At 40.7% G+C, this 22,735-nt stretch overlaps 1 protein-coding gene across 3 annotated transcripts in view; it reads right to left on the bottom strand.

Moving 5' to 3' along the window:
* Positions 1-1,651: 1,651 nt before the first annotated feature.
* The window catches only part of DOCK1 (dedicator of cytokinesis 1), a 272,132-nt gene continuing 251,048 nt past the window's right edge, over positions 1,652-22,735 (bottom strand). For all 3 annotated transcript variants that reach the window (XM_031597310.2, XM_031597311.2, XM_090145652.1), the window contains exons 49-52: positions 21,452-21,650; positions 15,996-16,149; positions 11,447-11,592; positions 1,652-2,986 (exon numbers count right to left, since the gene is read on the bottom strand). In XM_031597310.2, the coding sequence (XP_031453170.2) occupies positions 2,891-2,986; positions 11,447-11,592; positions 15,996-16,149; positions 21,452-21,650 (595 nt within the window). In that variant the 3' untranslated portion in view covers positions 1,652-2,890. The remainder of the gene's footprint in view (positions 2,987-11,446; positions 11,593-15,995; positions 16,150-21,451; positions 21,651-22,735) is intronic.

Here is a 22,735-nt window from a genome sequence, read left to right as displayed (position 1 = left end):
TTCAAGAAGGAAAAAAAAATAAAATCTGTTTTCTCAAACTATTTAGAAACTTGACCTCTCTAATTATTTATTCATTTACTTACTTTCAGAAAAATGTCTGTAACCACGTGTTCCTTTCACAGGAATGGGGTATGCCAGCAGACCAGTCTGCAGCCCTTAAGCACAGGACAAACCAAGGCCTGTAAGAGATGATGGTGGGAAGGACCAGGAGCAGAGGTGGAACAGCAGAGCATCCTCAGCAAGCAGGGAGACAAAAGGCCCTCATGCATTTAGTGCCCAGTAATGAATTCCCACAGCAACAGGACAGACCACAGAGACAAAAGATTAGCCACTGCAAAATCCCCAGAGGTTCAAAGGGCACATCCACAAACCCACACACGTTCACCAGCAGCAGGACAACCCAGGAGATGGGATGTGGATTTCCCAGAGGACACCTCTTGTCCTTACCATCACTGCAACCAACCTTGGGCAGTTTCATGGACAAACACACCTCAAATCTTGTGAGTACATGAGTATGACAAAGAAAGTGGGAGAGACACTATTTTAGGCAACACTGAACAATCTTATTTTCCTGTATTTTCTCATATAGAGCTCTCTGACGTGAGCTGAGCTTTGCTGCAGTGTCACAAGAAATTCATACTGCATTTGGATGTTCTGCTGTAACACCACTGGAGGATAAAGGAAGACAATATACTGTAGGAAAAATAACAGCCTTCGCAGGATTGTTCACTGCTTAGAGACTGTAACTGAATTAGGTTTTGGATTTGCTGAAGTGCGTTTTTACAACACTTTGAGGAGGGTAATGATTCGTTCTGGCTGGGTTTTACACGAGTAGAAGCCTAGAAGCTGTTAGATTGAAAAAATGGTGACAATTTGGGCCTGAAAGTGAATCTGAGAGTCTGATTTTCAACCCCTAATCTCAGCTTGTATATTTGTAACACATACATATGTGCGAGATTTAAAGTTTGTAGTACAAGGCCAATATAAAACTGCAGCTCTTGTTCAGAAGTGTTGCAGGGCCAAACTATAGCACTTGCATGAGCACAGGAATTTGTTAAAGATGTGTGAAAACAAACGTATTATCAGACATACGGCTCAAATAACCATTCAATTAAAGGTCCATGTGAAAATCTCCTCTTGAATTCAGGATGCAAATGGAACAGAAAAGAGGAAAACTCACCAGCATCCCAACAGTCTTCTGCACAGCAACAATATCAGAATTTAAACTGATTTTCAATTAATGAGTTACAGAATTAGTATTGTAGTACACTGTTGATCATCAACAGAAAGAATCCTTCTCAGCTTGTTTCTCTTGAAAGGAGATTATACCAGTCCCAAAACAAGTAGGAAAGTGTAGGACAATCTAGCAGTTAAATCTGATAGCTCTCTCATTGCAAGAAAAGCTTTTGGTTGACCCACAGTTCCATGATGTTTACATGCAAAATTATAAGCACATAATTAACTATTTGAGCCACTCTTTATGAAAGGACAACCATTCTGCCTTTACAACATTATTGTTTCGCTGCTGTGTAAAGCATGCTTCTGCCTCTTAACCTACAAAAAAAAGCAGAAGTCAGCACTTACAGCAGCCCTGCACTGAGCACAACAGTGAAATTCTGCAGGAAGAATGGAAAACACCAAGGAAACGTAGTCAGTTTCTTAAGACAAATTTTTAAAATAGTTTTTTATTTTTTTGAGTCAGTGGTATATTTAAAAACAATCTACCGTAAGAGTATAAAGATTGTAGATAGTAAAAAACAGAAGTGTGATGACAATAAAAAACGCTACAGTATAAAGTTAGTTTCCTTCCTCCCTCCCGACGCCCCTCCCCATCACTGTCCAATATTTTTCAGAGGCCAATAATTGGAAAAAAATTAGCTTTTTTTTTTTTTTTTTTACACTTTCAGCAATGAAGAAATTAAAAATACGTAAGGCATTTTTTGTAGGTACATTAATCCATTATTATATGAAAAGCAGGCAGCATAAAAATTAAAACATTCTAAAAACCATCGTATATACACATTCTGTACAGAATGATGGCACAAAGTGATTCCATCCAGTTCACCCTAATCCACGCGAAATATTACACATTCAAATGAAAAAGAAAGCTTTCCTCATTCTTGTACTGAGGTTTAGAATGACCACAAATCTATCTGTGTGCTCTGTTTCTTTTCCTATATGCTCGTGCCCACCCATGGCTAAGAGGCTGTCCTGGTTTACCAGCTGATCGTACAAAGAACAGCCAACTGAATGAGAATGTAAACGGCTGGTTTTAAAAAGGCCATCAGCTCTCAGCTTATTTATAACACGGCAGAAATGAAGACGTATGACACAAATAAGCTGTGTCTGATTGCAGGGCCTGGAGATAACTGTTATTTGGGGAAATCCTACTGCAGCTTCTCATTATCACAAAGCCTAATCCAACGTGCATTAAATTCACTGTGAATATTGCCATTGATTCCTATATACACTGAGATTAAGTACAAAATACTCAGTTCATTTAAAACTCCACAGCTACCTAAATGCCTTAGTTACAAAATATTCAGCTCCTACCTTAATCTCCACAGCTACCTGCGTGCCTGAAGTTATGCGGAATGAAAACCAGGGAGGTTTAGGAAGAGGGTGCTGTCAGTTGGTGAACGCCTCCCAGGCTCAAGTAGAAATGCAGATTCCTTTCAAGTTATGGGAGGAAATATCCCCAGAAAGGGGGTTAATGTAGTGGTGCTTCCAAAACACTGCTAGAAGCAGATTCTTACCGAGTTAGAGTCATTGCACTAAACGTTAGATGCTGCGTGCCTGAACGAGGTAAACATTATATACCTTAAAATACTTAGGGAAATGAATTGTTACAGCTTTATCTTTGGAAAAAAAAAAAAAAACGCTTCTTTCTTCACTGGACAATCCCCGAGTCAACAGATGTTTGCTTCCGAGTTGTCTTTGGAGGTGGAGGTGGGGGGGTCTTGCTGGGCAGCGGAGGAGGCAGGTGCTGGAAGAAACCAATTTTGAACAGACCATGTTATCAACCAGTGGATTTCGGAGACACGTCTTGGTTCATACAAAACTGAGTGGGTAAATCCATAACCCTCTGATTTGTGAAAACTTCTCAGAACTCGCTGCTACGAATACTGAATGTGTTTGGCCATTAGCTTAAAACCTACCTTTTACTTTTGACAATGAAAAACGTCTCAAGGGTTCATGATTAATTAGCTCGGTATTTCAGGAAAAATCTCTTGAAAGCATTGCACAAGTTTATAAATCCCCACTTAATATCATGATAGAATATTGATTTCTTGGTCTGTGTTGATTGTCCTCAGCCCCTATGCACCACAAAGCTTAAAAGTTATGGCAAAGAAACAGCTTAATTATTTCTCCATTACTTTTGTATTTTGCACATTTAGAACCCAAATCATTCTTAAAAACATCTCACTTAAACAGATAAGGAATTTGCAGTTTGCCATTATAGCATCATATTTAAAATGTTCAAAATAGAAAACCAGACTGTTCAAATATAAATATTTAAAATCACTTCATACATTATACAACAGAACAAGAACACCCTCAGTACGACTCACCAGCTAACCAAACAAATAATAAAAAAAAATCTTTATGGAAATTAAGACTGTTTTCATAAAGTTCAGTTATATACACGACAAGAAAAAATCTGTTTCAGAAGCTACTTGAGAATACTGCAATTTGCTCACAGACTTTCACACACCTGTTTCAACTTCATTTAATGTCTTGGGCAAAATAGTTGACGATATCCACCTCACTGTAAAAAACTGGAATACCAGCAATGGATAAAACATATCAAAGTGCATAAGAAACAGACTTGTTCATAGCATCATAAAATGGCTTGGGTTGGAAGGGACATCAAGGATCTTCAAGCTCCAACCCCTACTGTAGGCAGGGCCACCAACCTCCATATCTAATAATGGACCAGGCTGCCCAGGGCCCCATCCAACCTGGCCTTGAACACCTCCAGGGATGGACGGGGCATCCACAGCCTCTCTGGGCAGCTGTTGCAGCACCTCACCACTCTCACAGTAAAGAACTTCCCCCTGATATCCAACCTACATCTTCCCTCCTTCAACTTAAACCCATTTCCCCTTGTCCTGGCATTATCTACCCTTGTAAAGAGTCAACTCAGTTCCTTCAGAAGATACCCTCAGCTGCTATCCCTAACGCAGAGTGGTTCTGGGTGATGCCAGGATATCTCTCTTATCTGTAGTGAGGCAGAATAAGTACAGAGCATCTTACAATGCCCTTGCTGTGCACTGACTGTGAGTTGTCATGAAAGTGCAAGAGTGGATGGAAAGCAGTATCTTCAAGGTAAATGAATGTCCTCTTCAAAGTGATCTTATAAGAAGCATGAAGTTACAAATCTACAGCTACTGCCAGATAGGCATAGGTTAAATAGAAAGAAGGCTGCATACTGGCAGCCAAGATGACTGCACTTCTGTTGGAATACTTTTTGCTAGCCTAATTGAAAGGAAGTACTTTCCAGTATTTTCTTGCAGGCAAACAGGGATTGCAAACTGCTGCAGGGCAATTGTGCCCAAACTCTTTCCTTCCACACCGACACCACCCAAAAGGGCAGCACGGAGCACGTCGGGGTGCAGGCACACAACACAACAGTGTGCAGACCATCTTTCTCTCCATTTCTGGGACCTCTACAGCAATGGCACAGCAATGCAACAAGGTGCACACTCTCACCTTCATCCCTGAATACGAAATGCTGGTTTATCAGCATGGACAGCAATCCATTTCCATCTGCTACTGGATTACGACCAAGAGCAAGGAGCTCTCTGCACATCACCTGCTACCTGGAACATTGCATTTGCTGTCCCAAAGGATAAAAACATCAGAAGAGACTGCTTGCTTTGGGCTTTGGCTCCCTGTTGATCAAGGGAAACTTCCCACCCATCAACAAAGACAGGAATTAATCTATTTGGCCATGAAGACTTTTGTATTCACAGCCCAGTTGAAGTTTACACTCTCCCTTTTGAAGAAACAACCAGATTATTAAGAGCAGAGCTGAGCCTCCAAAGGGCACTGTGCAGTGAAGGAAAGCCCTGCTGAGTAAGGGTTTTGATGAGCAGACTCAAAGACATACACAATTTACTTCTGACCTGCAGTGAGGAGAGGGCACAGGGCTCCCTGAGATAGAAAAAGCAAGTAAACAGACTAATGTGAAAATCAAATCAGAGTATTATTTCAATGAAAGAAATACTGATTATTTATTTATTTATTTCCTTGAAGGCATAATGCTGCTGCTGGTCTCACCATGGTGAGACCACGAAATATTTCCTCTACCTGACCAAATATTCTTCTTAATCTGGTACGTTCAGTTAGCTTCTGAATTCCAGCTGAGACACCCTTTTTGAGTCTGACTGCTTCTGCTATTTAACCTCACATGTGTAATTGAGATCTGCACATCTCAAAGGCCTTAAAGAAGTGCTCTGTTGGAACCCTGTATCCAGGCACTGGTTGTGGGCAAGCTGCATGACAATACTGATGGTCTGCAAAACATCAGCATGCAACATGCAAGAACTCCCTGCAGAGAAGACAGTAATTTCAGAACAAAATAAAGCAGATGCCCCTCTAAAATATATTACAAAACATAAAAATATCCTCAGCCCTCTTTTTTACTTTCTTATTTATCACCAGAAAGAACTAACTTTGCTGATAGCATCATTTGTGAAAATCCATTTTGAATTTAACTAAGAGTATATTGGCAATAATTCTCAATTCAATTAGATCACAGGCATTTCTCAAACAAATGAGTTCTTCTTATTGATCACAGAACAATCAAATTATCCCTGAAAACTTGCTTCTGAAGAATATATACAAAGCAAATACAATGAGAGTAAGCTAAATATATATGCTATAAATAACAAGCACAAAGTCTACAAGAGCTTAGATTCTGCAAGCAAATTAGGCAGAAAGAAATAACAGAGATAGGTAGATAATTATTATAATTGAATTTACAATTTCCATTAGAAAGTAGGATAAATTTAGCACATGTTCATTTATATTATAAGCTACCAAGGAATATATTAAGTAGGACGTGTAATGCTCATCAGGGCAACATTTTGAGAAATTAGCACGACAGAACTTGCCAGTGTGGAATTGGTACACTCCAAGTGCCAACAGATGCTTTCTTTTACCCACTGCAGCCATAAATATCAGCACATTTTCCCTCTACCATTAACGCAGAGCTCAGAAAGCCATTATTTGCCTCGTGAAGTTCATTGTGCCACGTTTCCACCTAGAAACTTTTGAGATACAAAATGAAGTTTCCCTTGATTTCACATTTAATTAAGAACTGCTGTGCAGAGTTCACATTTATACTTCAGTTGTTAATTGTGAACCCTCCCCTTCCTCAAACATGCCTTTACTTTCTGACAGTGACAGGGACTGCTAGCTCACGTTCAAACCTATTTCGGTCAGACTCCTTAGCTCACGTGTACCTCAGGGGAAACAGAAACCTTATGTAAAAGGCACATCTGCAACACAGAAACAAGCTGTTCCTTCTGCTCCCAATGCTGAATCGCTCCCGTTTGTTTGCTTTTTCTTCCAGTTACAGGGAAAGATTGGGTTTAAAAACATTTGTCTCCGTTCTCCTCCAGAAACTGAGAGCGTTACACTACATGTCCTGAATGCCATAAGAATCAATTAAGGAAGATGAAAATATGTATATATATATATGTATTATACTGTGAAAAAGCAAAGTAAGATATACAAATGTGTCTTTTTTTTTTTTTTTTCAGTCAGAAAATATTGTTATAAAACCAATGCAGAAGATCTGAGTCCCACGGACAGTCCTTGCAGTGCTGTGGCAGAGATTGCTTCCTGCCTAACTCTTCTGCTTTGAAATCAAATGGCCATCACTACTGATGAGCTATGAAAAGCAACCAAAGACACTTTTACTTCGAAGGAATACAAGACCTAATCCGGCCTTAAGCAGCACAAACAAGGTGTAAATAGGCAACAGGGGGCTGTGCAAACACTTTCAAATACTGATTTCCAAACAGGTCCTTCAAGCTGACATCACTGCATACAGCACAGAGCTGAGTCACCTGACAGCAGCAACTTGCTTATTTAACATCTGCAATGAGAAGTAACACAATGTAAGCTCTTGCAGGAAAAACGCTCCCTTTCTAAAAGAAAGAGTAATAATGTGCTAGCTGAGGGAGAATCAACATTAACTCCACTAATTTAAACTGAATTATAGACAGTTTAAGTTAATTGACTGTTTGACTCTGAGAGCAAACTTCTGTAGAAAATACCACAGGTAACAACGTAAAACGACTGTTCAAACTCTGCTGTCATATTTCATCTACTGCTGTTTCATTTGGCTTTGAATCACTGCCGTAACCCACCTGTGATGGAGAAAGCAATTCACAGAATCATGGAATGGCCTGGGTTGAAAAGGAGCACAATGCTCATCCAGTTCCAACCCCCTGCTATGTGCAGGTCACCAACCAGCAGACCAGGCTGCCCAGAGCCACATCCAGCCTGGCCTTGAAAGCATCCAAGAGTCCCTCTGCAGACGGAGGCCCTGGCACCTGCTGAGCATCCCTTCCTTGGGGCACATTGCTCACAACAGGCTACATGGAACTGAATCAGCCATGTGGGCTCCTCCTGCTGCACTGTTTGGCAGGACCCTGCCAGGACCCCCCCCCTGCTGGGGACGTGGGGCTCCGTGCCCCTGTTGCAGGGCAGTGGTGTTAAAGCACAAGGAACACAATCCATACTCTGTGACACCATGACTGTGTGTGTGGGGTCTATTGGTACTGCAGACCACGCCAGCTAACGTGATTTTGAAAAGCACTGTTTATTATTTATTCTAGTCCTTACACAGAAAGACCTTGAGAGTTATGAGCAATACTCCCAGAATTAGGTTCAGGATCCAGACTGAAACAATATTTCTTAGTGAAGGCCTGGGCCCTGGGAGAGCTGTAAAGCAACGCACTGCCTGTTGGCCAGCGTCAAACTGCAGCTTGATCCCAGCTGATGCTGATGGCAGAGACGTGGCCACCTCTGAACCAAAATCAAGGGTGCTGCTTAGGGACACATCATGGGCTCTGTGCCTCCAGGCAGACAGCAGAACTACACATTTTTCACTCAAAATCCTGTAACAAGCAGTGGCACTGCATTGATTTTGAGACTTATTACAAAGTGACTCCTGCCTTGGAAAGAGCTTAACCCACCACACTTCAGCCTATCCCACTGGAAGATGGGCATGAACTGGTTCTCATCTCCAGCAGCCAAAAGTGACCATCAGATGGCAAGTCAAAACTGACTTTTTCTTCTTTTGTGAACACATAAGATTATCTTGTAAGAAAAATAACTTTTGGGTATCCTTGGGTATAGTTTGATATACTTCTATGCATCATCTCCTATCCAGCACAATCTGACAGTGACAGAACAAGTGAGAATGGCCTTAAACTATAAGAGGAGAGACTTCAGTTAAATGTTAGGGAGAAACTCGTTACTCAGAAGGCAGTGAGGCCCTGGTACAGGCTGCCTAGAGAAGTGTGGGTGCCCCATCCATATAGGAGCTCAAGGCCAGGCTGGATGGATGGGCAGCCTGATGTAGCTGCTGGGACTCACTCTGTGAGTCTGTGATTCATTCTATGACTCTGTGATCACAGAATGAGAGAATGGCATGGGCTGGAAGGGACCTTAACAATCACCCAGTTTCAACCCCTGCAATGGGTCTCGCACTAGACCAAGTCATCCAAAGCTCCATCCAGACTGGCCTTCAGCTCTGACAAGGATAGAGAACCCAGTGCTTCTCTGGACAGCCCGAACCAGTGCCTTTGCAACCCTCATAGTAAAGAATTTATTCCTAAGATCTATTCAAAATCTAAATCATGGAGAGGCTTTGGTCAGAGTGTCTGCTATTTTCACTCCTTCCAACTTCTCCATAGGAGAATATTAGCAGTTGCCCTTCCCACTGCCTCGGCTCCAATTCCTGGCCCACCTTTAACCAGTACTGGGGTTCCCAGGTGGGACTTGAGCTCCCCTGCAGTCTGCACCAGCCCCTGCTGCCCTGAGGAATCAAGCAAGAGGGAAGCATTTAGGAAAGAAAGCTGATGGCAACCTCCTGAGGATTCACATCAATGAAGAAATGGTTGCAAACGGTGAAGCAACTGCCCCATAACTGCCTGATGCCCTCACAGTTTCAGCTGGTTTTCTAGCCTCAACTCTTCAACCACACTGTACTTAGTGCTGTCACTGTCAGCCCCACTGAGCCTGTTTGGGTTCCCACTGCACACACCATTTCAACCCTCCTCACCACATCCTCCATCTACTGCTGGGCTGATGGAGGTCATCCCATCCAAACCACCAGCTGATGCTCAGTATGTGTGACAGCTGGTATTACAAATCTAAGTGCTGCTTTGTCTATTTTCTTTGAGTTTCCCTTTTTGCTGTGAATACTAAGTAGGCAGTTGATTTATATGCAAGGGTATGGATGAACCCATAGAGAATGAGAAGTGCCTAGAGGAATCCCTTGATGTAATAATAATCCTTGCAGGAGTTGCAGGCTTCTTTTTTATGTTCCCATATATTATTAAGAACATTTTTAGCAGAACAAATCATACAGTGCAAGAAAATGTATATAAGGGTATCATAGTTAACAATGAATAAGAGGACAATCTGATAATTATAATTAGATGATTACTGGGATAAAAGACTTAAATAGACTAAGCTAAGAGTAGACTCCAAATAATCCAAGATTACAATCTCAGGCATTAAGTGACACTCTTGCCTCAAGTTTTAAGTATTTCTTGATGCATTTATCAATGCACATTTCAGTTCACTAAAGTGCTTTTTTTTTTGTTTCTCCTAATAGACTGCAAGGCATCTATGGCAAACCACGTAACAATTTCTTATGCAAAGACAGAAATCCAATTCAAATGCTGCTGATATATTATCTGACAGTTTAAAAGATCATCAGTTTACTGGGCAGAGAATTATAACATTATGGAGTATGTAGTTATTTGAAACACAAGGCATCGAGAACTGCCCAGTGGGATTTAATCACAGCAGTTATGAGAATTTACTCATCTGATCTTTCAAGTCCAGCACTACTTGTTTTCTTCATGTTCTTTATAGCTTCTGTCCTCTAAGCTTGATGAAATAAACGTGCAGAGTAAAATAGACCTAGAAACTTTTTCTAACATTAATTCTAACACTATTACCTGTGCCTTTGTGACAAATGTGCTTTCGATTCATTTTCCAGACTTCGAAACTCTGTGTGAGCAGCACAATAGAATGGCATCTGCAAACAGTACTGTACATATCTTCACTGCACAAAAACCCTTTCAAATAGCCTTGCAAGGAAAGGAAAAGAATCCAGCCACTGGGATTTTATTTCCAACGCATATTTTATCATCTCATTGTATCATCTTTCCAATTGAGAACTGAACTTAAGTTTACAATCCTCAGCTACTAGCATGATCTGAAACTTACCAGTATATCCCACAAAATGAATGTGTACCCCGAAACTCAAAAAGGAAGTTTAACCAATCTGAAACCTTATCTGAATTTCTTAAGTTTCTTCATGAAGATTGATTCCTCAGACAAAAATCCTGTACATTCTATAATTTTCCACTTAGATGTCTGTACCCAGGTTAAGTAATAGCTGGACTCTGATAGAGAAGCCAGTGAAATGGGCAAGAGGGAGAGCTTGGCATTATGCAATAGAAGACAGCAATAGAGGGCTATGAGTAAAGTGCTGTGTTTTGTGTAACACTGCTTACATTCCTGAGGTCACTTCTATGCTTGTTTTTTCCCCATTTAGCCTGAAAATACTAAATTCCTGCTGGTACACAGTTAGAGTTTTAAAGATGGAAAAAGCCAGACTTGTGTACTGTGATGCATTGTGATACTTTCTGTTACACGGAAAAGAGACTGGATTATTTCTAAAAGCTTCCAGGATGCAGGAAAACTACACTGAAAAAGCATATTTTGTTCAGAAAGCTGAGAACCACATTCATGATGAAGAACGTTTCTGAGCTCTTTCCTCAAAGGGAGTGTGCATGTTTGCCTCTAGGAAACAAGTGGCAATTGAATGCTGACAAAACACAACTCCAAAAGGGAAAGATGTCAGGCACATATTTTATTTCCATCTCTGAGACAGGATTGAAAGGCTATAAAAACTAATTTGCTGCTGAGACTATATCCTGTCAGTTGAAGCTCCCTTACCAACATATCTAAGGACATTTTGCTGAATCTTCTCCAGCAGAATGAACCCAACCTTGCTTCAAACCAGCCCCAATGAGCAACACTGCTTCCTGCTACTCCAGACAGCTGTTTGCAGCTGCAGAAACCTTTGGCTCTGCTGACGTCTGCTCACAGAGTTGCACTTTGTGAGCTGTTAAAAGTAACAAAGCAAAGAAAATGGCAGAAAATGATCATTGTCTCTGTGACTCACCCTTTGATGAGCAGGGGGGGATGTTGTCGGACTGATCAAGTCTTGACTTTCCATGAGATTCCCATAGTCGGCCATGCTTCCTTTGAGAGGCAGAGGAGGAGGGATGTCTGCCAGGTCAGCACCAGACATGCCGTTCAGCTCCAGATCTGCAAAAATCACCATTTGGTTAACTTTTCAATAACTGTGCAGAATCCAAAGATCCCAACTATGCCTATTCTTATAGCACTGATAAAAGAAAAATTATGTGGTGAATGCCCTTTCCCTGGAGACTCTCAAGGTGAGGCTGCATAGGACCTGGGCTGTCTGATTTAGCTCTGGTGAATCTGTTCATTGCAGGGAGTTGGACTAGATGGCCTTTCAAGGTCCGTTCCAACTCCATGGACTCTTGGATAGGCCCCTGAGCAGCCTGGTCCAGTATTAAACATGGAGGTTGGTGGTCCTGCCTGTGGTGGGGAGGTTGGAGATTTGTGATCCTTGAGGTCCCATCCACCTCAGGCCATTCTGTGATCCTGTGATAATATTGCACAGGCAATATCTTCCTCTGCTCTTTGTTGCCTCTATAATTATTTTCAGTTCATGAAATGTGGGATTTCAAATAAAAAAAGAACAAGTGAACCAAGTGCCCTACCAGGTGGATGTATGCAGTGTGGAGTCAGCTTGGGCTAATTTTTAGGGTATGCTCAAAATACTTAATTCCCTCTTTTTAACAAGAAATGACAACAGATTTCCATTCAGATGTCACAACCAAAATATACATAACGTGGCAAATAGAACTTTCTCAGCTGTAAGCTCTGCACTTACACATTTTATTTTAATTAACAACAGAAGTTTGGTAAGTGCAGTGAAAGAATAATTGAGCTAAGCTTTATTTACTTTCCAACAGTAAAATAAAAGCTTCTTGTTAACAAAATGCACAAATGAAAGCCTATAATTAACTACATCTCTCTCAAAAAAATTCGAACTCCAGGTAACTATAATAAATGAGCAGTCATTAGTTGTTGAGTGAGTAAACGCATGCAAGAAAAGGCACAAAACATTTATTAGTACTGTTTGCTGGGTAGAAAACTCCCTTTTCTTAGCAGATAAATCCTAACAGGTACGTGCTGCTGTAAAGGGGAACAGCCTGAGGGATGATAAAGTTTTTTGAAGCCAGAGTGATACATATGTTCCTGTGTAGAAATCCACCCACGGTGTATTCCAGGGTAATTCAGTCATTTGAACGCAGGCAAAACCCACTGTGAGCTCTAAGAGATAAGAAACTTTATTTATTTTTTGATCAATTAGGGCAAGCGTTTTCATTTGAGGGATGAAGAAAATATTATTTTTATTTTACTGGAATGATTTGTAAAACCACTGGAGGACGGTGGTATTCAGATATTTTTATTGCAAGATTTCTGTCGATACCTTATAAGAAGTGCCCTTTTATTATTCTCTAACATGGCCTCTCACCAAGACAATTTAACAGTAAGGCTGTATTGATTTGTCACTGAAAACTGTAATTTTCACCCTTCCTTTCGCTCAGACTTTCACTACAATCAGGAAAAAGAATATTTTCCATCCTGGGACTTCAAACTTTCAGAGGTTTCTCCTACATCAGACTGAACAGTGGTGGACCTACATTTCTCATCTCTTTTTCCACTGCTTCTCTTTCTCATCCTTCCTTTCCTACACAGAGGATTTCTCCACTCCTCAGCCATTCCAGTATTAATAATACTTCCTTTTATATACATCCATCAGACTCTACTTTGACTAGCTCACGTCACTAGAACAGAACTGTGTAACAACACAGCCCATTTCTAACTACATACTGGTGCTGCCAATGAACTTCCCCAATCGTCCTGTATGCACTTCCCAGCCACGCGGTGTGTCAGATCACAGACTTTTAAGGACATACACCTTAAAACAAACAAAAAAAGGCTCCTTGACTGTGCTATGTCTCACCTACAGCTCCACATGTATGTACATACTGTTTTTTCCCCCGTGCCTTTTAGGATAGCACTGGGAGATGTTTCAAAAATGGCATTTTCTTTAGAGTTGTACCTTTACCAGAACCTCAGATTCTGCTTCACAGAGGGAATCTTTCCTTGGGCATGTACTGTGAACAAGTCATGTTTCTAGGTCTCCCTGGGAGGAGATTGAACATCAGCATAACCACATGCTATCACCCACAGACATACATCAGAAATCCACTCTTCCATTCTATTAGTAGCCAGATTTAACTGCTCTGAATATTTCATCTTGAAATCTCACACGATGCTACAGTGTCTGCGAACTTCATCTCTACCAATGCATGAGGAGTAATGGGTGCTACCAAGCGGACTGTAAGACTCATTTTGTTAGGTGCTCAATCAACCCTTTCCTTCACAGGGCTAAATACTCTTCCAGATCTTTTCCATTTGGAAGACCCACGGAAAGACAAGTGAGCAACGCTTTCATAAGCGGCAGACGAAATAACACTTCACTTTTGCAGATAGTGATAGGACAAGGGGAGATGGTTTTAAGCTCAAGGAGAGTTTAGATTGGATGTCAGGGGGAAATTCTTTCCTATGAGAGTGGTGAGCTGCTGGAACAGCTGCCCAGAGAGGCTGTGGATGCTCCATCCATCCCTGGAGGTGTTCAAGGCCAGGTTGGATGGGGCCCTGGGCAGCCTGGGCTGGTATCAGATGTGGAGGTTGGTGGCCCTGCCTACAACAGGGATTGGAGCTTCATGATCCTTGGTGTCCCTTCCAATCCATGCCATTCTATGATTCTATGAAAACAAAAATAGCCTGAGTAGCTAACTTCTCACACAGTTTAATGAAATCCAGAAGTCACCTAGCCTACTGCAGAAAAAAAAAACACTGAACACAAACATCAGTAATTTTCACTGTTAAGATTTAAGAGGATCTATTTACTCAAAACCTGTTAATTCTCTTTCTACAAGTTCATACCCATCCTTTCTGTTTTGCTCTCATTACTCAAGGCATTTCATCACACTGCTATGGTCTGAATATTTATTCTTTACTGGACAATTGCCACCGAGAATCTCTTTGAGCTGGCAGGAGATCAGCTGGATGACTTCTTTTCATCTTAACCTAATGACCAAATTTTACACTCCATTCTCCTAAACTGCCTGCTAACAAGCAAGCAATATTACTTAGCAACCCATTAACTGCTTTTAGCCAATTTGTGCACCCAAGTAACTTTTTTATCCTGGGAATTCCCCAGAATTTCATCACTCAGGCAATTATGGACAAGCCTCATGTATTTAGCAGTAACTAAACTTATTTTATGTGACGCATCTAAAACTCAAGTAAATAGATGCAAATATTCTCAAACACACAACAAAAGTTTCAGATACTTTTTCAAAAAAAGAGATTAAATTGGCTTTAATAAATTATGTATAAAAAGAAACAATCTCATCCAAAGAATATATATTTTTTGCAGGAATGTATGTACTTTAATTATCTGCATTTCCAGTTTTTAGTTTACCAATAGTTTTCAGCCATCAATGATACAAAGAAAGGAGAATTATGCAAATGGCTGCTTGGGGCGTTTGGCTAAGCAAAGGTTGAACCGACTTCCATTTGCTTACCCCTCTTTCACAATATCTTTGTAACCAACAGTTTCAAATCATTTAAGCAAAGCTTAAATGTCCTTTTAGAGGACAGTTCTGTTGCTATAGGTGTGTGGAACAAACACATTCCTGCTCACAGCACATCCATCTGCAATTGGCAACAAGAACTTTCCAACACGTTTCTTATTTAAAAGAAAAGGTTTTAGGTGTCAGAAAAGCAAGTAAGACAAAATGATCTTCATCGAGTAAGAACCTTTTTCTTCTTTTCATCTACTCTCCTCTTTGCTAACATTTAGCCTGTTGCACTAGGATTTGGGTATGCATACCAAAAAGATAATTCATTTTTCACAGGCCAGCAAAAGAAAACTCTGAGACTCAGTTTTCGGAGAACAACACAATGAAAGAAAAATGTGTTACATTACACTCAGATTTGCCACAGGGTTTCCTGCGTGTGGAAGCTAACGTATGATCTTTTACAGAAAACATAAGTGATAGATGTCAATGTCAAAAAACAAAAAGAAACCCCAAACATTAGAAAAGACCTTTATTTCCTTTGGCTTCCACATACTAAATAGTAAATAAATGCTCCTTAAAGGTACAAGTATATCAGAAGGCTATTTTTCTGATTTTATGCTATAAAATATCAAAAATCCAATACAGAATTGAGTTCAACACCGATTTCTGACAATTATTAAATGCACAATTTTTAATTATTTTTCAAAAGTGAAAAAGAAACGTTTTCAATGCAATCATTTTTCTTTCAGAAAATGCTTAAATAACTTTTGTTGGCAGCAAATGCAAGGAACAAGAGGTTAAGAGCTAAGCTGTCCTTGCTCCTGCGTGCTACGTTCCACGCTGATGGCAAAAAGAGTAACTGGAAGAACTCAGCCCCAGGTCTGATGCTCAATGTGATGCTCAGGAAACGCAATTCCCCAAGGGCAGTTATCGTGCAAGAAAATATTCTAGGAAAATAAAATTTAATTAAAGACTTACTGGACTGTATGCTGAAAGAGAGTTTTGTCCGTGGAGTTATGGGAGGTGGTGTCACTTGGCAGCTGGAAGGCGAAGGGGAGACGGAGAAACGCCTTTCGCTTGACATGACGTTTAGGACCTGGCTTTTTGGTCTCTGTGGTCTCAGTGGGCTGATCTGCAGAGGGACAAAAAATGAAAATCCCAATAGTTTCACTGCAGCATGGCACACATGTAGGCACACAGCTGCCAGTAACACCACAGCTCATCAGCATTAGGCAGGAAAGGAATACATATTGTTACTGAGCAGCAGACTGTGATAGCTGCATTTTGCCTCCTAAACAGTAACAGAGCAGTGAAAACATGCAGTGCTTCTGATTTAATGCAGTATTTTATAGCTCCAAATGCTCTTCCCATCTCCCCAGGTATCACAGTGAGACTCAATGCATGCCCCTTCCTGGAGCCTGGAATCTCTTTCTGAAGATCCAACTCCCAATATACTTGCTTGAGGTGTTATAGGTAAATAAGTCTACATACTCACACATATGATCATTCACAATCTCTTCTTTCTCCTGACATGCCTCTACTTTCCATTAAAACCTCTCTTCCTAATAGTCTGCATGCTCAGATTCTCCTGAGGAAGACATTATCCATCCAGAAGCAGCCTTTTATGGTGAAGGTTTGTGCTTATATTTAATTCCCTGGAATATCCCTATTATTTCATTTCACAAACCATTTAAATTTTCCCATCAGAAACCCTGAAATGATACTTGTAACCTTACCTCGTATTATTATTACAGCGATTCCTTTTAATTCTGAGCTCTACTCTTTCCTACCCATCCACTGGCCCCAATATTTTCAGTCATCACAGTGAGGAAAGGATCACTTTTCTTTTCAGGAGACCACAGAAAATGAAGCAGAAGCCTGAAGATAAGGTGGGAAGTATGGCCAAGGTGCAAAATGGAAACTGCAAGCAGAAACTCATTCTTTTTGAATGATTTTGTCGTTCCACCCATGACAACACTGAAGAAGAGCACTGTAGTACTTCTTTCTGTTTTCAGGAAACAAACCCTAGAAGGGTTTGCACAAAAGGCTGTCACTAGAACCCTTCTGAGAGAAATGAGCAGAAACGTGCAACTTTTATGATGAAGACCTCACATTGACCTTTCAGAAGTTTCCTGCTACTAGAATTCAACTCCCAAAGACTCCAAAGGTTTCTTTCAAGATCTTTTCAAGCGTATTTTTAGTGGAATGAATAAGCATGGTGATTGCTTTCTCAGAAGTATAAAATTATAGAAAAGCAACTAAGAAAATTGTACTAGCTGATCAGGAGACCTCCAACACAAGAATCTATCAATCAATAAATAAATTTAGTAAAACACAAAATCAAGTTTACAGGTTAACTTGCTTTATATCTACGGTGAGGTGCTGGCACAGGCTGCCCAGAGAGGCTGTGGATGCCCCATCCCTTGTCCAAGGCCAGGTTGGATGAGCCTTGGGCAGCCTGGTTTGGTATTAGATGTGGAGGTTGGTGGCCCTGCATGTGGCAGGGGGTTGGAGCTTGATGATCCTTCCAACCCAAGCCATTCTGTGATTCTATGACACTTACCTAAAACAAATTTTAACTTGTATGTGACTGACCAGCTTGGCTCTCTTCTTCAATTTTCATGGTTCTGCTAGGGAATACGAACTCTTTGGAGACAACTAATCCATAATGAACCCACTGCTCTTTCTTTCTTTCTTTCTTTTTTTTTTTTCTTCTGTCTAACAAAAGCAAGATCAATCATGAGCAATGTTAGATGTCACTAAATCAATAAAGGTATAGCCCATTATTCTGATTACAAACATAAGCTTTCAAGTAGTCTGTTAAATACCTGGCTTCAGTGTTATATTTGCTATCAGCCTGCAGAATCAAAGAACTAACAAAGAGAATTTATGTTAAAGAAGTTCATGTGATACTTAAAAGAAGATATAAATCTCTAGAAAACTATAAAGACATTACTGATGATCTTCACATACCAAAGGCGTTTAATTTATCTTCTGATAAGATCAGAGTACTACAAGATCTCTGTAATTAGGGTTTGGGTTTGATCAATCAGAAAATTCATTCCAAGTACAGAGAATTTGAAAAAAAGTATTTAAGCCACATGACTAGACTGAATGGTTCCAAATGCTGCTTTTTTAAAAAATGTAAGAGCTCCATGAGGTAATTCTGCACAATTGTATGATCTTCTTATGCTCTTCCTTGAAGATTCATTTAACTGGAAAAAAAATAGTTCCTATATAAGAAGGTCCACCATAATGATAGAAATACTCATGGCATTAGAGAGCTCCATATTGAAGAGAGCAGCTGATTGTTTTGATAAATTCCACATCCACTACAGGTTCTCATTTATTCTGCTTCAGCTGTGTCAACACTGAGTGCAGTTTTCCCAGGTGGATATGCATCCTTCAGCATCACCCCAAGCTATCTTACGTCACTTGGTGATGGCAATGTTGGGTGACACATGGGAAGAGCCCTGCTGAGCTCAGCACATGGAGCGACTACTGAGCCTCCTCCTCTGCTGCAGGAAAATAAGGATTTTGTGTGAGCTGGCACTGAGAAATCCAAGCTGGCTGGAATTCTTCTACCCGAGTGCAGGGGAACTTGCACAAAGCACAGCTCATTGAAGTACAACAATGGAAAATTTGAGTTCTTACACATAAAAGATAATGATTTCACCTCTATATTATTAATAGGGGACATCTCTCTCCTGAGTGCAACAATTTTAACAGCAGACAAATTTTATCTTTAAGTTACTTAACATTATCTTTCAAAAATTCCTGAAGACAGCGATGGGAATTGTCCAATCACTGTAAACTAATCTCAAAAGAGAGTTTCTTCTGTCTCCCACTCTAGAGAAAATGAGCCACATTGACACCCATTAAAATTTGACGTGGTCATTTTGGAACTCTTCTCGTCTGCAGATACTTAAAGAGTCATATGAACTCTGGTTCACATTAGTGGTCTGTGGATTTCAAGAAACTCAAAGTAACTGTGAGTAACTAATTATGGCATCTGATTTCCCTTCATCTTTATAACCAGGGGAAAACTGCATACAGTCATGCACTGAAAGCTCTTGACTAGAGAAGGAGAGGAACACTCACGTTGGACTTTGCCCATTTTTTTCCTCAGATGACAAAATGGAGCGTGCCTTGAAGGGCTACCATGCTCTCCTTCCCAGTTTTTAAGGTCTTCTCTGCCTCCAGCAGACACTGGGCCAGGAACACTGCTTTACTTTCCTTTCATGATGCTGAAGTTTAGTGATTACAAAGGTTCTTGTAACATTTGCAGCGTGGCCAATGAAGAGTTAAAATGAGTATGGATGCATACAGGAATATGAATTCTAAGAGGTAGGAGGGATAGGCTACATTCACTGAAACTGGCAGTGAGTGGCAGTAGTTAGAAGATGTAAGAGGACAAGTGTCTGTGTGAAGCAAGGAGTCTGGTTAATGATCCTCATAAGACCCTTCCAACTCAGGATATTCTATGATCCTAAGTAAATGAACCGGCCCTTGGTGAACAGAGGCTGATTGCTTCCAGCCATCTTCTTGTCTTTCAAGTGCTTGGAAATGGCTTCCAGGAGAGATGCTCTGTGGCAAGGGTCTGAGATTTTTTCAGAGATGACAGTGACCTTGCAGTGACATCAGCTGGCTTTTTCACCATCCTTGGATTCCTCCCATCTGGTCTCTTGGAACTGTGCACATCCAACGGAGCTGTTTCAAAATGAAACTTTCTTCTATTGTGGCTTGAGTTCTTCTCCCACAACTTCTGCAAGTCTGTTCAGGGATCTGGAGGGAGCAAGTGCATTGCTGCTGCAGTCACAGAATGGCCAGGGTTGGAAGGGACCTCAAGGATCTTCAAGCTCCAACCCACCCACTGCAGGCAGGGCCACCAGCCTCCATATCTAATACCAGCCCAGGCTGCCCAGGGCCCCATCCAACCTGGCCTTGAACACCTCCAGGGATGGACGGGGCATCCACAGCCTCTCTGGGCAGCTGTTCTAGCACCTCACCACTCTCATAGTAAAGAACTTCCTCCTGATATCCAACCTAAATCTTCCCTCCTTCAACTTAAACCCATTTTCCCTTGCCCTGCCATTATCTACCCTTGTAAAGAGCTGACTCCCCTCTAATGTCCAGGTTTAGTCAAAATATGCCTATATCCAATGTGCCTAGTATCTTTAGAGTAGAACTCATTTTGTCAAAAAGACTTATGGAAACTGATGCAAAATTTATTTGCTCTCTGAAAACAATACTCATCTGGCTGGTAATGGTAGCAGCAATACCCATTTAAACACAAGGACTGACACAGAATTTACAGAAGTCAATGGGAAAATTGTCAGCGACTTCAAGGAGGTTTGGGTGAAAAGCCTGTGGGATTCACAGGGTTTTTATGAAGTTCTGCTAAGCTAGTAGAGGGCCTATGGCCATATCAAACAGAATCAGACTGTAAGCTTCTATGATGGCAGGACACGTATCTGAGAGATGAGATCATCACTGGATGAAAAAGAAAGAGTAAATCCAGAAAATGCAGGAGCTGACTGAGCTTGCAAGCAACACTCAGCTACAAAGACCAAGCAGAGAGACTCAGAGGATCCAATATTCGTGGGCAGAGAGAAAGTGTTCCCAAAGTCCAATATAAATGACAGAGCCCCCCAATGAAAGACTCCAAGGAATCAGAAGCTGGCTCTACAAATACATGTGCAAGTCTTTAAAAGAGCATTACATTCATTTCTTGAGGGCACGTTTTAAACTACTGGCCTCCAAAGAGGTGTCCAGGCAGAGATCTGGAGGTTACGGGTAGTTCATGAAATCCCTGCTCCAGCTTAGAGCAGACTTGCTTTCCATTTCAGAACTAAAACTTCTAAAGTTACCTAAGCCTTCAGGACAGTTCCAGTGAATTAAATATACGCCAAGAAGAGAGGGCTTAAAAGAGATATGCCCTGTAGTTAATATACTTATACGCAGCTACCGGTGGAACTGCTTACGATTTCCTGCTTAAAATAGCCTTTCAAGAGCACGTAATTCCATGCACGGAATGACCTTGTAACATTTCCACCAAAAAACATCTTGCAGTGGTTGGCTGAAATATGAGAAAACCCATCACAGTCTACTGGGAAACATAAATTCAAAAGGCTGCTAAAATGGTAGCATTATTTTACTTCAGATATATACTCCTTTCCTTTTACCAAATGGTCATACGTAGCTTTTGGGAACATTTTCATAAAGGATACCATGATTTTTTTTCACTCTGTAAATAAAGTCTGTATGTCTGATTCATTAGCAAACATATCAACCTCACAGCACATTCCATTAGAGTTATTTTTTGTTTAAACATTAAAACTAAATTAAAACTAAATTGCAAACATCAGCATTTTAACTTAAAACCAGAAAGAAAACTGCTCAGTACTGGGTAAAGCATTATGTGTTAAAGTTACCGTTTCTGAGAGGATCACTGCTTCAGACTGCTGCAGAGAAATATCAGTAGACTTAAATTCTTTATCAAATATTTCCTGATGCTTGCTGTTCCTTTTCTCCTTCTTCTTTTCTTTCTTATCTTTATCTAGGTCATCCTTGTCCAATTTATCTTGAGATCTGGAATGCATCTTTTTTGGCAGGAGGGGCTCAAGCACAAACCTAAGGAAAATTGCATCTCAGATCAATAAAACGGTGTTTACAAAAAACCTCATTTTAATTTTCATAGTCCCAACAGTCTCACTTTGGTTAGAGATGATTCCCTAATCCAGTAAACCTCTGCTGAGAGAAAAGGTGTGGGCAGAAGGTCATAACAACCACAACCGCCTGCATTTACAACTGACCACAGAGCTGCTCCAGGACAACTCACACTAATTTCCCTGCTCTGTGGTATATTTACTATTTCACAGGGACACAAACTCCTGAGTTCCACCATATGAGGTTCATATGCAAAACAGTTTCTAATTCAGCACACCCATGATATGCATGGTGGCACGGAGACCAGCACTGCGCAAGAAGGGTGGAAACACCACTCCTACAACCCGAGCTCCTTGGGCAGTCTGCATGTTTACAAATAGTTTTAAGGATTTATTTAAATTTTTTTAAAAGGTATTTAAATTTAAATTAAATATAAATTTGAAAAAATTAAAATTTTTAAAAGTAAAAATTTTTTTTAAAGTAGCCAAGTCCTCAAATTCCTCCTAAACGTTTTGTTGTTGTTCTTAGAGATATTTTTATTCCCTTGAAGAAGGTTAACATTTGAGACACTGTTTTGCAGTGATGTAGTGAGAACATGCACAACACAAAAAGCTTTCTAATGCTTGTAACTCATCCAAATTACAGCCTGTTTTCATGGAAGAGCAAAAAGCATCACACCATTCACCGCACTGAAGTATGAAATATAGAGGTATAATTACAGAAACAATAACCATTCCTGTCTGTAATAAAAGACGGTTAGGATATATATTGACAGAAGTATGCACAGATAGACTCACCTACAGCACACACTGATGGGGATGAGATCATGGAATCACAGAATAGCCTGGGTTGAAAAGGACCACAATGCTCATCCAGTTCCAACCCCCTGCTATGTGCAGGGTCACGAACCAGCAGACCAGGCTGCCCAGAGCCACATCCAGCCTGGCCTTGAATGCCTGCAGGGATGGGGCATCCACAGCCTCCTTGGGCAACCTGTTCCAGTGCCTCACCACCTTCTGACATTGCAGATTATCTCCACAGTGATCGTG

Source organism: Phasianus colchicus, chromosome 8, assembly GCF_987193195.1.
Source record: "Phasianus colchicus chromosome 8, bPhaCol1.hap1.1, whole genome shotgun sequence".
Taxonomy (NCBI): domain Eukaryota; kingdom Metazoa; phylum Chordata; class Aves; order Galliformes; family Phasianidae; genus Phasianus; species Phasianus colchicus.
Note: the sequence above shows the minus strand (reverse complement) of the source record. Positions and strands in the feature narration are given on the sequence as shown.